Source organism: Haliaeetus leucocephalus, unplaced genomic scaffold (genome assembly GCF_000737465.1).
Source record: "Haliaeetus leucocephalus isolate CR32 unplaced genomic scaffold, Haliaeetus_leucocephalus-4.0 Scaffold92, whole genome shotgun sequence".
Taxonomy (NCBI): Eukaryota; Metazoa; Chordata; class Aves; order Accipitriformes; family Accipitridae; genus Haliaeetus; species Haliaeetus leucocephalus.
Genome location: NW_010972528.1, coordinates 9,117,894 through 9,135,337, shown reverse-complemented (window position 1 = coordinate 9,135,337; position 17,444 = coordinate 9,117,894). Strand labels below are relative to the sequence as shown.

At 40.1% G+C, this 17,444-nt stretch overlaps 1 protein-coding gene across 1 annotated transcript; it reads right to left on the bottom strand.

The window, feature by feature from the left end:
* Window positions 1–678: 678 nt before the first annotated feature.
* On the bottom strand, window positions 679–17,339 carry SHCBP1 (SHC SH2-domain binding protein 1). Its single transcript, XM_010585233.1, has 13 exons — window positions 17,222–17,339; window positions 14,838–15,008; window positions 14,112–14,227; window positions 12,904–13,112; window positions 11,703–11,795; window positions 8,944–9,177; window positions 8,672–8,840; window positions 7,292–7,412; window positions 4,106–4,237; window positions 3,094–3,212; window positions 2,251–2,337; window positions 1,764–1,905; window positions 679–1,001 (listed from the first exon to the last, which is right to left on the bottom strand). The coding sequence occupies exons 1-13, from the start codon at window positions 17,337–17,339 to the stop codon at window positions 679–681; spliced, it is 2,034 nt and encodes a 677-aa protein (XP_010583535.1).
* Window positions 17,340–17,444: the final 105 nt, after the last annotated feature.

Genomic DNA, 17,444 nt, shown 5'->3' with positions numbered 1-17,444 from the left:
TTCAGATTAATGGAGTTTAGTTAGATGCTGTCATCCCTAAGGAAAAGGTGCACAGGCACTGGTAGCTGTTAGACGTAAACATCTGGGCACGGAAAGACACAGAAGACTGAATGACGCTACCCTTCCAAACGCTAAGTTTTCTAGAAAATCCTTCAAGTATGAAGCATGGCAGCCATTCCTAAGGAAGAGCATTTCACTAGCTTCTGTTCAATGTAAAAAATTAAAAAGTATGTCAATCTCTTATAGGAGTCAGCTGCAGACTAATGACACTTTAAAAAAATACGGAGGAAGATGTACCACTAATTGCCACACATTTGTTGTCCACTCTACATGATGAACCCTATCTATATTTTCTTTCTTTGAAGATTTTTTTTACAATGAGAAGTTCAATAAATACACTAAAAAAAAAAATTCAGACAGCTAGCAAAGCAGCAGCACATAGATTAGCAGAATACATGCATAGTCTCCATGCTAGAGTTCTGTTTTCTACCATGTTATCCATACTTGCAGCAAGGAAGCAAAGTTTCCACATGCAATACATATACTATTAATAAATATTTGACACATTTTAGTGACATTATGGAAGGCTAATGGAACAGGTTAACTCCTCTGAAAGCAGCAATGAAAATAATAGCTTGTGCAAATCTCCTATCGCAGTGCCATTAGGGGTCAGGACAGTCAGAAAAGAAAGGTACCAAAACTTCCTTTCCCATTCCATTTGAACTGATTGCCCACAATAGAAACAAACATTTCCTGTGACATTAAGCTGTCATCAGCTTCTGTGATTCCCAGTTCACTCAGTCTTTTTTTGTGCATCTGGCTCTTCCTTGCAGAAGTAACCCCAAGTTCATTTGCAATTTCATAATTGCCTTCAGTTTGTTCAGAAATCTCGGCTTGCTCATAAAGCTCCAACTCATCAGTTACACATTCAGGTAGTTCTTCTTGCCGGAAGCCCTCTACACAGGCTGTCCCATCACCTGACTGGGTAGGCTGTGTATTCCCTAAGTCAGGAAACAATAAGAATGTCATCACAATCATGCAAAACAGCCAAATAATTTAAAAATCCTGGAATTAAATTTTCTTCAGTCTTAACATTTTCACTTCATCCCACTCACTTTTTGGATAACTACTTAGTGACAGTCACATATGTCAAACACAGTGTAAGATGCTTAAGGAAAAGGTTTCTTCTTGAGATGACTTCAAGTTGCCAAGCGATAGTGATATTAGAGAAAATTACAGTGGATTTACACATTGCACTTAGTGACAGTTCATGAGTAAGACCTAATATGAGAAATACAGTTGTCACATTTTATTTACTGAAGAGAAAAAAATTCTTTGCTGGGAGCACATCTTGGCTCTAATACACAAAAGAAAAAATGAGCAGAGAATTATCATGAACCAGAAGAGCTGTAAGAGAAGCCATATCTGCTTTCTTGCTGGTCACACTCTTTTTTCTGGATGACCCAAGGAAGCCATCAGTCATACAGGCTCCGCTTAGTAGGGAGCAGAGATGAGGTACGTGAGGACTTTACAATGGAAGCACAAACACACCATGAAGCACAGACATTCACAGTATTTCTCTCCAGCAAGTTCATCCTTTAGGAAATTCCAGTGTTCCAAGAATTATGAAGATTTATTTTGGCTAAATCAATCCAGATGTTATTAGAAAATTTAAGAGACTTGGTTATGAATTATACAATTCAAAAACCTGGGTATACTAGATTTACTAGTTTTAGGAGTTTCTTCTAGGAAGATAAAAATACCTTTTGTTCTCTCCACTGAAGCATCCTTTACATCAGATGGCATTGTTGGTCTAACCAGGACCACACCATATCCTTCATTGTTATGGATCATATTATTGACCATGGTTATTTTGGGGATGTCATAATGTTCATCTAAAAAGTTCTACAGCAAAGAAATGGAAATCCAAGATGTTATGTCCAGCTAAAGGGATGCAAAATATTTCAGTTTTAGGTAGAATCAGTTCTATGTATTGGCTAGAATTTTATTATTTGCCTATGCAAGTGACATTGTAAAAGGCATTTTCTTTCTGGCAGGTAAGAACTAAAACAAGTATACTGCTTTGATGGACCAGCCCAAGGCAAACAAGTACCATTATCATTGCATGTGACATATAAGAGTTCTACCATAAGGCAGCAAGGTTATAAGCCAACCTAAATGCAAATTATTTGCATTAATTCTAGCAGCTACAAGCTTTTGAAAAACAAGTACATTCTGCCTTGAACTGACCTTTATAAGTATTCCCTCCTTGCAGTGGTGTATGCCATTGTCTAACAGGGTGCAGGTACTACCTGGATATATTTCCACACCAGCACCCTACAAGATAAAATTGATAGCAGTTCACAAATAGTTCGGGCACATTTCCAACAACTTGACAACTCCATTGCAGGTCTTTGTGTTCATCCACCAGTTTACATAATGCAAAATTGTGTTACCACACCAGCTTCATGGCTTTGTTAACCAACTTTAGCAGCAATACTCAAGGTTGAGGCCCCATGGATAATATTATTGTCACCAGTCCATAAAAGCTCTGGTAAAGAGTAACTGCACAGCCTTGCATTACTTTCCTGTTCTTCAGTCATCCACCTCAACACTCAAAGCTCCATCATTCTTCAAAACATCCTAATCAGAGTTCAATTCTGTGCTTATCATCCTTATGTAAGAATCAAAGGACAAGGTGTCCAAAAAGGGCATTTCATTTGCAGAACAAATGCAAGGTTTAATAAGAAAATGATATATGGGCAGAGAAAACAGAAAATCACTTCAAAAGTATTGCAGGATATTAATCAGTCCAGCAATGCAGCAACATTATTTCTAGGTGTCCTCTGTTTATACATCATTTTCATATCATCACACACAACTTGTCATGAGACACTTCACTAGATACTGCTGGAGGCCACAAGACCCCTGGGACCAATCTCTTAAACTCGATAACATGTAGCTGTCCAAAATGAATTTGTAAAGGTTCCCTCAAGAGGGACAGAAGTCAGACCATTACTGACTGTGTTATTTCCAAGCAGAAACCTTTATTTTAATTTAGGAAATAAGCCGGAGTTAAGAATTTGTTTGTACCTTGGCACCATACAGATCTGAGTTTTTCATTAATAGCTCAGCTGATGTTCGTACTGTTATGCCTGTCGTTTCACATTGTAACACACAATTCTCCAGGGTGGTTTTCCCATGATGGACATCTATATACACAGAAAACAAATATTGTTAAATGAATTAGTTATGCAAAGGCAAACCCCTCCTACAGCTAGATGAACCTGTAGCATTTTTGCAGTGTGATAAAATTACTATTTTAATTTTATCCATTTTAGGTTAATTTTACTGATATGGTTATGCATGGTTTGAACTCATGCTATTTTTCTGGTAGAAGCAGGCACACTGCTGCAAGGGAGCACTAGTCAAAGATTTGTCTTAAAGGTTTTTTGGCTTTTTTTTTTTTCTTGAGTGACAGCAACTTTTCATTACATTCCTAAGAGACATTTGAATTAATAAGATATTAAATACATGTATACAGGTGTTAATAAACATTTTAACATGTTTCAAACCAAATGTCTGTTGAGGCGAAGAATTAATAAGCACCTTCTGCAAAGACAGAAGTCCATGGCCAATAAAGTTTGAATGTGCTATCGGCAAACAAAGTTCTACGCTACTTCTAGAGCATATGCCATTTCCTCAGTGGAGAGCTGGCTGGGTTTAGCTACAGCTGAACATTGCCATGGGGGTTCTTTTGTGGAAAAAGGAATTATTTCCTTTTCCAGGTAGCCTGACATAGGCTGTGCAGCAGAGTCAGGTTGCCTTAACAGCAGAAAAATGATCAAGTCAGATGATCTTATCCCAGTATAAGAATAAAACGCAAGAGCCACAATAGCTTGAAAGTACAAAGAGTAGAAGTTATTTGGATGTCCACATTATAAGCAAGTTAAAAACAAGGGGAAAGCCTTGATATTTATACCTGTAGGGCTCCTCTCTACAATATTTTGTTAAAACTAGTAAACTCCAACACTGAGTGTCAGCTTTAATTCTAACAGTAAATTATGAAAGATTCACAAAAAGGCCAAGACGCTTTTATACTTACTTAAAATCCCCTCCACAGCATCATGTTGCACTAACTTCAAACTGGAAATCCTTATATTGGCTCCTGTACAGTCAACAAAGTTGTCTCCTTCCCCTTGTTTTTCTATCACGATATCATCTGGCAGGCCATAGCCTTAAAGCAGAGGTGAAAGATGCAAGTTTGATGAATAACTGGTAACAGTCAGGTGCTTAGTACATAACAGACATTTAAATTAAATACGGAGGTTTAAAACTTGAGGTCTAATATCTTGAGTAGGATTTTCCACCCAGTGGCTAGGCTACACCTATCCCCTCTGTACCAAGGTACAGGCACTCAAAACCAAAATCAAAAGTTACCTTATTTGAACGACACACAATAAAATGCAAAGTTATTTTAGACAGTTGAACAAAAGGGTAACTGAGCTCACATTTCCCAAGGCCAAAGTTCTCACTCCCAAAAGTTACAACAGAGCAGAGAGATGCAGTAACCAAGGACACACAGGCACCTGCAGTCTGCTTTCAAAGTATGGAAGTTCACTAGAGCAGGCAGAGGTTCCAAAGAACATGGGGGGGGGGAAAAGCAGTCACCATCACAACACAAGGAAGCAAGTGCAAAGGACTTGATGTTGTTAATAAGCTTCACTCAACTTCCCTATTTAAATGAAACTTGGGTCAAAATTTAATGTTCCTGTGTTACACAGGCTTCCAGATTAATTCAGATTAAAAAGAAACTTTCACAAGCATATGCCAACATTGATTTACTAAGCCATCCACAGTTGTCAGCATTCAACCAGTTACAGGGAAATTTATGAGCATGTAAAGCTTTTATTGCTTGTCACTGACAAGAATCATGATAAGGAAAGCAATAATGCAACATCTATTAAAGCAGCATGAGTCCTATCATTTTCTGAAAGCGCACACAAACTCAGATAAGAAGTGCCTGAGCAGAATGCTAGCTTTTAACCAAGTACATAAATATGGTAATGTGCAAGTAGAAAGGTTAAAAAAAGAAAAAACCTTTGAACAAGAGTTGGCAGAAAGTTTTAAAGACAGCAGATTTAATGCAAAGTTAAGTAATTGATACTTCAACAGACTATACTATCTAGAAATCTTTTCCCACTGCTACTGATTTACAGTCCCCCCCTGGGGAGGAGGTGGCATGGGGCAGTTTACTTCCAGCAAGTAAAAAGAGAGCACCACAGGACAGCAAATGGCAGATCCAGCTTAACTTCACACCACTACAGAAAGAGGTTATTATCCAAGGCGAGAGTTGAAGAATAATTGTCCTACAGACTACCTGCAGTTTTTCTAACCACACTTTTAGCTTGCTTTACACATCACCTCTGAAGTAGCAGCTCTAGTAGTAAGAAGGAAGCCAGTGCAAAGACAAGGAATAGAGAAGGAAGGATTCACCTGCTGTCAAGTGGTGTCAATACACAATGTGGTCACGGCTGTACACCCTGCCTGTAAGCTAAGTGACTCCACAGGAGCTAACACTGATCACAGGTATTAGACGGGCTGATCCTACTGGTTCCCCTCCAGCTTGAACAACTACTGTACAAGCAAAAGGAAGTTCTTAGGTGCCTTTGCTACACAGCTTTGTCAGGTGTTAAAGTTATCCTTACCATGATTTTCTGCAGCAGCTACTGCTTTAACCGTATTTAGTTCTTGTAAGTTTTTATTTATCCCTGACTTACTAATCCCCATGCTTTCAACGTTACTACTGATTTGCACAGTTGCCGGAAGAAAATAAAAGCTCTACTAAGCAAAGAGACATTATATCTTTCATGAGTCACCCCTTCATCCCAAGAAAGCCACCAAAACGGCCAGCTGCTCAGATTAGTGCCAGCAACATTTTTCTTGATGGTCCTACTTCAAACGTTTTTGCCTGCTACTATTGCTATAAAAACTTCTCTAACAGGAGTCCATAAAAGATCAAATACCCTGACATGTACTTATTATTCAGAGAGTGGTTCACACTAAAGATACATATTTATATACCTTGCTCCTTAAAACAGAGCAGCTCATCCTTTAATAGGTGTGCTATTGCACCATTTGTATTACTGTTTCCTCAAAGCTAGAAAAGCAATAAATACCACCCCACACAATTTTAGAACAATGTCATTCTTGCAGATAAATAAAGCACTTTACTGAGGTCCTTTATCCTGCAAGTGTATTGTCTATCAACATGCATATCTATATAAATCAAACACACACAAGAGAAGGGCAAGAAAGAAAATGACACTCATAAAACAAGGGCAAGAAAAATAAAGTCTAGAACAGCAGGAAATTAAACTCCCAGCCTTCTTCCCATTAAGAAGTTTTGACAAGATAAAAATTCAGCTAAGTAAGTATCTGAACAGCTGCACAAGCCCCAGTGATATACAGACTATTACCCTGCAACAGAGCATGCATGCCTAAAGCAGAGAGAAATCAAGAATTGTGAGGAAGAGATAGCAACATATCCTAGATGAGGCAGAAGTATTTAAAACACAAATATTTTGCAAGAAAAATGGAATCGCAGATGCTGTGTCTATTTCTACAGAAAAAATACACACGTTAAATCAACAGCTCCCTCTACCCCTGCACTTCACAGAATGCAGACTCACGTTGGTAGCCCCCACACACATTGTGGACATGCAATAAGTGCTATAAACTAAGTTCTAATAGCACCTGGCTCTTTTCCTCTGTATTCACCAGTGCTATACTGGCCGTGAGTTTCAGAGTATACCTCTGAAGCAGATTAAGACATGCAAAGAACAAGAAGGACATCTCTCAAGTACTCTTAAGTTACCGGCTTTAAAAATTGAAGCCTCTCAGAATGATTTCTGTGCTTCCTAGATTTAAAGAAAAAAAAAAAAATCAAGTCCCTCATGTTTCTGTTGAATCCTCTCTATTATCTATAATCTGTAATTATAATATTATCTATATAATCAGGATTTATCCAGACAAATATTTAGGAGGAAATTATGAATTTGCTAAAAATCAGCAAAATTTGCAGTTTATTTGCAGAAGTAACTATGGCTAATAAAACACTGTACTCCATCCTGCATTAGACATGCCTCTATGAGCAGAAATAGGAACACTTTAAAGAAAAAAGCAAAGGCTCCCACCAAACTCTGCAAAAAGTAAATCCTTATGCAGAGCTAATTTAAGATATTCACAGTTTACTTTGTTTTAAGGACCTTTATGCTAGCAAACCTTCTACCTTCTAGTTCAACTGAATCAGCAATGCAGAACACGCCATCTACAACATAATGACCAGGACAGATGATGACTGTGTCTCCTTCATAACAGGCATTTACAGCTGCCAGTGGATCATTGTGAAACTGTAAAAGACAAACAATATAATCAGCTCCTGAAGAACGCTATAAAAATGGATGCATTTATGCCCTTAAAGCTTGCTTTTCAATTAAATGTTGCTGCTTTTGCTTAAGAGAAACCCTTTTTAATGGCACCAATAATACACAATTTCTACTTTGAATTCAAGAATCATAGCATACTCTGGACAAAAACAGCCTTAAAACATTCCTTTCATGTTTGTGTCATGTCCATTGCCCCATGAGAAAACTGGGGCAGAGACACAGATTGAAGAGAGCATAGGCACCAGAAAGCAAATCTCAATATGGCCTTGGTTCCACACCAACATTTGAATTGTCTCAAGTGACTTGCCATGAATTACTGAAGAAATAGATGACAGAAAGTAAAGAAAATAAAAAATACAAACAACTCAGCAACTAGATTTGAGCTGGTCTGAATACTGATGCAAGTCACCCCAAAACAGAGTTCAGATATTACAGTGGCAAATATGGGGTCCCCATGGTCCTTTTCTGTCCCCAAAGAGGGCAGGCTGATAGCCTTCACAAATATTACTGGGGGATTCTGTATTGAAGGATAACAAATAGTACAGAAAAATTGCACATTTATTGCTTCCCAGCAAATCCCAGGATAAGCATAGTGAGCGCATTTTTCAATTGCCAAGTCAGAAAATCTGATTTATAGCCCAAAAGTTAATCCAGGACCTTCCCTGGGGCTCCATTTTGGCCACCTGTAATTCATGAACTTGATCAGAATACAGCAAGCAATTTCATTTGGGCCCAAGGAATCCAGACTGTAACTGCTGAAGTGGTAAGTCCTGTCAGAATTCACTAAAACTAAACATAACTGCTCTAAAATAAATGTATCTCCTACACAGAACTAAAGCAACAGAATGACATTTCTTTCTTCAAACTCTAGATCATTATCAGTAGCATCAAAAGACACAGGTATTTCAAAACTATATATAAGTATTATGCCTTACCATGTTTCATTGTAGAATTATTTCAGAAGGTTTATCTCATTATTTCCTACACACAGGAAGGAAACTGCTTGTATAGAGTACTCAGCAGACACAAATGAATTAAAAGAAATTATTTGTATCATCCAGTCTTACCACTTATTGTTTAAATTACAGTGGTTTTTTTTGAACTGACAAAAAAGTAACACCGAGCAAATGTAGTATCTTGCACACGATAAATTAACTTACTCTTCCACATTGTTTCTTGAGGAGAAAAAAGTATTAGCAGACAGACAATTCCTGTTACTGTACCTGTATTTCTAGTTCTTCACCACAAGATTCAGGGCAAAGTTTGTCCCTTAACAACGACTGCAGCAGACTTGCCATCATGGTTGAGGATACAACATGAGTGATCTTGGTACCTGTTGGTCTCAGTCCTTTAGCTTGGAGACCACTGTATTTTTGGTAACCAAACACATACCTAAAACAAGAGTAACAAAGCCATCAGTTCTTTCTTTGGTAAAGAATATCCATGTATATAGATACCCATATGGCCCTCCTCCTTGCACAAACCCACCAAGTACCTCAGCAGAGGATTCTCAATTAGTTTCAGCTTTTGTTTTAAGTGCTCTATTTTCTCATACAATTTTAGTCCTTCCACCATGGAGACGTTTTCTACTTCTGAGTCTGAATCACTGCTTGATATGCTGTTCCTCACATTTAAAAACTTCCTGTAAAGCTCTTCACATTGAGACAACAAGTTCTGGTAATCCGCTACAAGCCCAGAAGGTACACGGTGTTCAAGGATGTCATAATGCCTGCAAGTTAGAGCAAGGGGTCAGTGTATTTTGCATTTACAATTTTGAAAGATCAAATACAAACCCGGAGAGAACATGAGGAGTTCTGCATCCGTACTTCAGTCAAGATTCTCTGCAGTCTATATCAATCTTTTTTGAAAGCAGCAAAACCAAAAATCTGCACAGACAAACATATAATTTTCTAAATAGTTGCCCATCCGCCTTGAAAGTTTATACACAATTATCAGAAACTCACTCTAAAACAAAGGCAAAAGCACAGCTATAAGAAATAGTAAGAATTAGATATAAAAATTAGTGTATTTTTAAGCATTTATTAGAAAAACTGAAAATAATCATGTCTGAAATAGAAGAAAAATCCTATAATGTGAAGTCTCTGTTAGCAACAACCTAAACAACTACCTGGACAAAAACACAGAATGAATAAGAAAGGCATTATCAGCACCAGATGAAGATGTGAAGGCACTGCACGGTAAATTTTCCACCATCCCAAGAGCATCCTCTACAAATGAAACTGCAGGCCAGAAAATGCAAGCCCAAAGTTGCATTGCCAAAGTCAGAAAGATGAGGACATCTGCCAGCTAGACGGTGCCAAGAACTCCAGAGTCAATCACGCAAGACCAATCATGGTCACTACAAAAAAGCTGGACAGCAATGAATGATACAAATAAAACAAGATTTAATAATCTCCTACCATTTTTGTAGGGAACCAACTGAACACAGTATAAATAGCTCTATTCAAGAGGTTACATGAAGTAAGGGCAAAGATGTTCCCTCAACTTTCAGAGGTTCTTTAAAGGGTGCACTTAAAGCATACTGCAAAGAGCAAGAAAATTTGCAGAGCAGTCAACATCTATACAGTTCCAATAAACAGGGTGTACAGAAACACAAAGAGCCTCACAATGGCACTCACTTTGGCAATGGGGTTATTGGAGGCAACAGAGTAAGTCAATGCAGTGTGATTAACAGCAGAAGAATTTATAGCGATATAGAAATATAAAATATTTGAAGGAAACTGAATGTTGTACGTAATTTGGCCCTGAAATGCATGCTCTACATTTTTCATACAGCTTTACTTGACTCAGATAACTAGTACAACCTAATGTGCAATGTAAAGATAGTGTTTGTTCTCATTAAAACAGTGCACACCAGAGACCTGAAAAGTTTAAAGCATCATATATTTCCATGCATTGAAGTTTAATGTTATTTCTGAGCTGACACATCGGTGCTTAGATCAGAACGCAGGATAGCGCCAACATCAGTGTAGCCTGGAGGACAGACTTTGTATCAAGCATGGTATGGGAAAACAAGAAGGGATAACACTTACTTTTCTGCTTGAAGACATTGTTTAAGTATTTTGGATTCTCACTAAAATGGCTGTAAGGTCACATACAGTGTTAAAAAAAATAACAACAACATTATCCCCTGGCACATTGTTGCATTCTGGTTTCATTCCATGCAGTCTCCATAAGGCTCCAAAAACTCAAAAGCAGAATAGCCATTTGCTGGAGCATACAAGTACAAACACTTCAGAAACACGTACAGCTTCCATATATAACACTTCCTCCTAATTTATACACTCTCAGAAAAATACAGGCATATCAGAGTCCTCAAATGCCACATAGTGTCCTGTTTCAAAGAAAGGCCTGCAGCCACCTTTCTAGTGTGGGTAATTATACTAATTTTCTTTGGAAAGCACGTGCTACATGCTATAGTCTAGCACATGTAATGCCGTATTCTAAATAGCATTTCAGGGTAGGTTATAAATATTCACTGATGTAGTTCCCCACCATCACAGCAGTATCAAACCTGGATCTGAATGACACACAAACTTCGGAATACTCATGATGCTAAGTTATAGTAAGTAAAAGAATTGAAAAACAACTCTCATGAAAGGCTTAAAAGATAGTGTATCAAATCTCAGGGGAAAACCTACAGTAAAAATCACTTTTTAATTATTTGTTCCAGGTATGTTTTATGGTGTGCTTTAGTTATTCAGCACCCTCAAAAATATAATGAGATTGTGTCCTTGTGCACCACTTCAGTTCCATATGGCCGGACAGCATTAAAAAACTTTCCGAAAGCCTAATGCCAACTAATCGTACTAGGGAAAGAAATACACACATTCCTCCTTCAGCATGACCAATTTACAAGTTTTTGTTTACATTCAGTTCCATTCTGGTTCTTATTCTATGTCCAGAGGCATCAGAGCATCCCACACTAGCTTTAATTAGGATTACAATTCATGTGCCTGCAATTTGAAGGAGGCAATAGCTGGGTGTGAAGCGCCATCTGATGGAAGGTCAAGGATTACAGGGAAAAACTGACAGTTCAGAAATCAAGTGGCAACCTCAGTTACACCCTCTTTACATAAAAAATTTTGACCATCAGACGGTGAATGCTGTTAGAATGACTTGCTTTGATTTACTAGTGAACAGGGTTTTTTTAAAATCTAGTTGTGTGTCACTATTCCCACGTCACCCTTCCCTGTGGTTCTACCCTAATAATATCAAAGGTGTTGCACTTACAATCTCAGTCGAGGCTCAACACATCGCACAAAGTAATCGAAATCATCCTCCTCCTCCTCGTCCCAGGTCCTCCAGATGCACTGGTAGAAGAACCTTTTGAAGCAAAGTAAGTGTTTAAGGCCATGTTTACCTGAGCAGAGACAACAGCGCTGGAAACACAGATGTAACTAACTTGAGAATTCACCTCAAAGCATCACCTCTCTCCAATTCCATGTTACTGTCCTGTAAACTATTTAGTATACACAGAAGTTATGTCTTGTCTGTTGTTTACCTGCATAAAGAGTTTTATTTTGTGTATCTAAGTTCAAAATTCACAATAGCCTGAGTCCCACTTCCATCAAAAGAGAGTGAACAGCTAAAAGCTGGATTTGGAAACAAGACTTACACCCTTAAGATCCTGAGGCTTTTTGGTTGTTTGGTTTTGGCCAGGCATCCTTCAGCTAAGCTTTCTTTTTGACAATGAGTTTGTCACCTCCATCATCCAAGCTTACATCTCCATTACTGAGTAATTCTCAACAGAATGTGTCTCTTCTCCCCTTTTCCTCCCACACCCACGACTTCTGAAACAGCCCATTTTCCAGATGGGAAGGTCATTAGTCCTATTTTAGCTTTTTCATCCAGTTCCACTGCTTATTTGTAGACAGCTTTCAAACAGCATGTAGTACATGAAAACAAGGTAGATGGAAAAGAGACAGAGAGATGATAATGAAAGGAAAAGAAAACAGAAGTAGTAAGAAGTGAACAGACACCTGAAGAATAAAGAGCGAATTTATGGGAGGAGGCAAAATGCAAAAAAAAATAAGAATGGGACAAAAAAAAGGAAAAATCCACCAAAATGTTGTACAAGAGAAAGAAACACTGCACTAGAGCCAGCAAGGTGATACAGCCCAAGGAAATCTGAGGTGGAGAAGAGAGGGAAAGCAACATAATTTCCTCCCCATCCCCTTTGGACACAAAAAGCAGACTGACAATAAGCTGCAGCTAAACGTACCTTGTGATTGTGTGATTACCTGTAGCTGCAGAGGACACCACAGATTTTCTTCGTGAGCTGTCCCTTCATAGTACCTGTCATCAGAGTTACTTGGGAGAGCTTGGCTTGTGAAGCTGCCAGCATGACCACAAGAACTCAGGGCACCATCCGTTGGATACTATTAGAGTGTAATTGTTCAAGACAAAAATTAAACCTTGAGCATTTTCCTACCTGACATGCTCTACAGCTAGTGCTGTCTGGTCAAACTCTCCTGATTCATCATACACAACCCACAGCTCCTGCAGTGGTATCTGACACTCCTTCAGCTCTAAGAGTTCCTGCATGCAGTCCAGGGTAAAGGTGCTATCCCGTGACTGGCACAGGAAAGGCTCATTGAGTTGCACAACTGCTTTCAGAGCCGAGTACTCCACATCAACAACCTGTTGGAACGAAGAGTTCTTAAGATTTCTTAGAACCTTAGATACAGCTGAGGAAGGCTAACACAACGTGCATAAGTCAGCAGACCATGCTGCAATTGCCAGTTGACCCACACAAACCAATGCACATTGCATAGTGCAGCAAAGGCAATCTATTCAGCTGAAGTGATAACCCCAGAATTAAGCTTCTCAGAACCACATATCTAGAGCCTTCTCCACATTAAAAACTTTGTTCAATTCCCTCATAATACTCATACAAGACCAGTAAGCTGCTTCCCAATTTGCTGGTTTTTTGGGGGTTTTTTGTTCTGGTTTTTTTTTTTTAAAAAGAGGCAAAAGCAGTATCCTCAGACTCAAACAAATCAATACCTTACAGTTCCTAGGGACTCCTTTGGGGCTCATTTTTCAAAGTGCCCACAAGACACAAACAATCCAAAGAGTTAGTCTGGGCCCATGAAAGCCGTTTTGTCACTAATTGGGCTGAAAAGCTGAGGGGGTACAAAGTTTTTTCCCTCTTCAAACATGTAATGGTACTGCAAGTTTGACCATCCAAGGTTTTCACAAACATGTATGACTTGGACATTGAGAGACCTAGAAAAGGAGTATCCCAAACAAGCAATCAGTCCTCAGTGGGTCTGTGACAGGAGTATGCAATGCAGAAGAGCTACTGTCAGTACCAACGTGGGTTAAAAGGAAGAATTTTACTGATAAAAAAAACCTGACAAATGAACAGAGCCTGATACTTGAAAAGACTACATTACAGCAGCCAGCTTTGGACCAAGTACTTATGCCTTCTGCGCCCACAGAATTCTACCTCATGGCTCACTCGCACTGACTTGGTGTTCCCCCTTCCAGTTTCAAGCAAGGAGCCCTTTGAAAAAATTCCTATTGCCCTAGCCATCAAAGGTAATTAGATATGAAAAAATTACTGTTTTCTACCAGCTTATAAACTTCATAGATGTTAATTGGAGACAAATGCCTGAGCAACTGCGTTCCATTTACCTCAACAAGGACCTCAAACACATTAGTGCGCCAGACTGCCTGCCATCCAGATGGTTCGAGGACCTTCTCTAGGTACTCAGCTGTGAATTCTTTCACCTCAGAAGCTTTGCAGTCAGCTAAAAAGAAATTGAAGACAGTACACTTATGCAAGGAAAGAAAGCATAGTCCTCCAGATCATTGGAAAATGAAAGTCAACACAGTTGACGTGTTCCTCTACCTCATCTAAAGTTGGACTTCATTCTGTTTTGCTCATGATAACCATCAGCATTTTTGCTGTCTCTCTCACTACTGAGAGAGCTGGAGAGTCATCTGTTTTGTGCTTCTCTGGAAGAAGAGATCCAGTACTCAACCTTCCAAGTACTGAAGGTTTCTGTGCCAGTGGTATTAAACAGCTAGCCTGTGCCTTATCTTAAATAGTCTTACTACACACAAAAAAGTTCTAGTAAGAGCAGTTAAAACAAGGCACAGAATCCAGTATTAGCACCTTTGCCTTTCAATCATTCAGATTTTATTTACTGATATTAAAACCATTGCCTCCTGGTCCACCAGCTAGAGCAGCTCAGGTTACAGCATAAGTGATGGCAGTACACTACATCTTTTCCAGTCCTCGTTATTATGAGCATCTCACAGTTTAATATGGAATTGACTCCATTTAAACTGGATCATTTAAATAGTCACTACAAGAAACCTGAATACATGTTCTTTTTTTACTAAGAAATTACTTACCCAAGATGTAATCCTGGTAAGCTTTAAATCGCTCATAGAACAAAAGATGATCGGTGTGAAAAATATCTGGAAAAAGCACATTCCCATCTGGCACAGTCCTTCCTAAAGCAGTCCCTTGTTTGTCACGACTGCCATAATCACTACAGGAATCATCATCTTCCTGGAGCAGATCTGGGGAGGGGAGTGGGAACAAAGCAAACCCCACAAACTGTCAGTTCAATGCAATCATCACTCAATCCTCTATTCCCAAAGAATTCCTGTTCAGCCCAAGATCTATCATGAACCTGCTTTCTACAACACATCTTAAATTATCCTCAGTGAAGAGACTTGGTTACTTGCTCTCTTCTTCAGAATATTTACCCTGTCCCAGAAGAGGATCTCCCTATTTGTTGCCACCTGCCCTGAGCTGCAGTTACATGCTAATTTACTTTATTCTATATGTTAAGATCTAAAATACTTTAGGTAATACATTCCCATTATGTACACATTTTGCCTTGTTAGTACACTGCCTGCATCACCCAGATGTCATATCAAGCAATAACCCAAATGATTTTGGAACATGTATAAAACCAGCTGATCCCACACACAACTGATCCAAAATAATGCACAGAATTACTGTGAGCAAAGAGCAAAATGTAAGATGAATGATAAAACCGCAGATACTAGTCCTAGCTAAATATGTGTTTTCACAGTTGCCCTGTATACAAGTATTCCTTTTGTATTTTAATAAACTAACAAATAACAAAGTCTCCATACCTAAAGTCTCCATGGAAATTCCAAGCAACATATTTAGACAGAAGGGACACAGCGTTGTAATTTTTAGCCCACTTAAATGGACATTGGCTGAATCTTTACTTTGAAGGGCTCAGTGCAATGATAGCACCCCTTTAGAAGTCTCCAAAAAAGTGTCTCCACTTGCATTCTCTTTACAAACTCAGTGAACTCAGTTACTGTTGGTCTAACAGTATCTCTCAGGCCTGGTCATCCAGAAGTTCAGAAAATATTAGAGAGATGACCGCAGTAAACCAAGGGTGATGATGGTTGAGGTCTTCTTTTTTTCTTTTCATTAATGTAACCGCTCAAGACAACCTCATTGACCATAACTTGATCCTTTAACAATCCATAGGCCTCTACATTTTCATTAGACTACAGTCTGACCTTTACTATATACCTAACAACAACAACAACAACAAAATCATGTTCTATTTCTAACACATCCCTTACATTTTAGGATGTGTTATGAAAGCTAGCAGTTTTGACCTCAAATTTGTTAAAGGTCTTACACATCTGGGGCCAAACTCAATCAACAGAACAAAAAAACAGAACCAGTGTATGAGCCAATTACAAGTCCTTAGACAATATAACTTTTCTTTGTAGCAGAACTACCATAATAACACATAAAGAAAGGAAATAAAAAGGTGATTTTAATCATCAAGAATGATTTATGAAATATTTTTAAAGATGTCTATAAAACTGTAGCTATGTTACATGTACACTGTAAATAAGAATTTTTTTCCTACACACCCATAATCAAACCCAGTAACCATGATATCAATATCCTGTACAAGCCACACTATGAATTCCAGAGCACAACATAGGTTCCAGAAGCAGGCATTTAATTTAGCGTGCTCTTTGTTTACAAACTACAAGCCCATAACCACGTATCAGTAATGACCTGGCACTGAGCAATGATACTCAATAGATACTCAAAGCACCAAAATTCCAGTATTGTGCTGTTAAGGCAGAGGGCAGGGGAGTCACTTCCAGGAAAGCGTTTTTCCTCTGTCTGTGTCAAACGCATGCATGTTCCTGGACGCCGACTTAAAAGCCCGTGGTATGCACCCGAGACACACACCGTAAGTTCACAATCAAAAGAAAACATTTTACTTTACTGTGCGTATTTCCAAAGACAACCCTACGTCCTCTCGCAGGTCACATTTCTGCCACGCACAGCAGACTCCCGAGCCGGCGAGCGCTGAGCCGCAGCCTCCGTGCCGGCACCCGCACGCGTCTTCCCGGGAAGGGCGGCCAGGCAGCAGCGCGGGTTGTCCGCGCAGGCCGTGCGACCTCCGCCCGCGGAGATATCGAAGGCCCGGTCTTACCGGCTCGGAGCGGCCCGGGCTGACCTCGCAACCCCTCGCCCCGCGGCAGCCGCCTCCAGCGTCGGCTTCCGCAGCTGCAGAGCCGCCCCGGGCAAACGGCGCGTCCCTGCCTGCGCCGCCCTGAAGCGGGGCGGACGGTGCCAGCGGCCCTCCCGCGGCGCGGCCCTCCCGCGGCTCGCCCCTCCCTTTCCGAGCGGCGGCGGGACCGGGGCGCCCCCGGCCGTAGGTGGCCCCGCTTCCTTCCTCCCCGCGGGGCGGACGCCCGGGACAGGGAGCCCCTACCTGGCTTCGCCTCCTCGGCGCGCTCCCGCAGGCCAGCGCTGCTCACGGCCGACAGCGGGGCCCGACCTTCCCCCGCCAGTGCCTGTTCCGCGCTCCCCGGCAGCTCCAGTTCGGCCATGCTGCCTACCCGCTGCGCGCGGCTCCGCCCGCTGAAATTTCAAACTTCCCCGGGAGCTAACCCTCCGCAACGTCACCGGCAGCGACGGTCCTGATTGGCTAGAGG

Bases quoted from the DNA above. Each gene is read 5' to 3' on its own strand.
- SHCBP1 (XM_010585233.1), bottom strand. From the start codon at position 17,339: ATGGCCGAACTGGAGCTGCCGGGGAGCGCGGAACAGGCACTGGCGGGG. The intron at 11,796-12,903 runs GTAGGAAAATGC...TTGCTTCAAAAG, and splicing joins CTAGCTGTAGAGCATGTCAG to GTTCTTCTACCAGTGCATCT. The intron at 1,906-2,250 runs GTCAGTTCAAGG...TCTTTGCTGTAG, and splicing joins AGGAGGGAATACTTATAAAG to AACTTTTTAGATGAACATTA.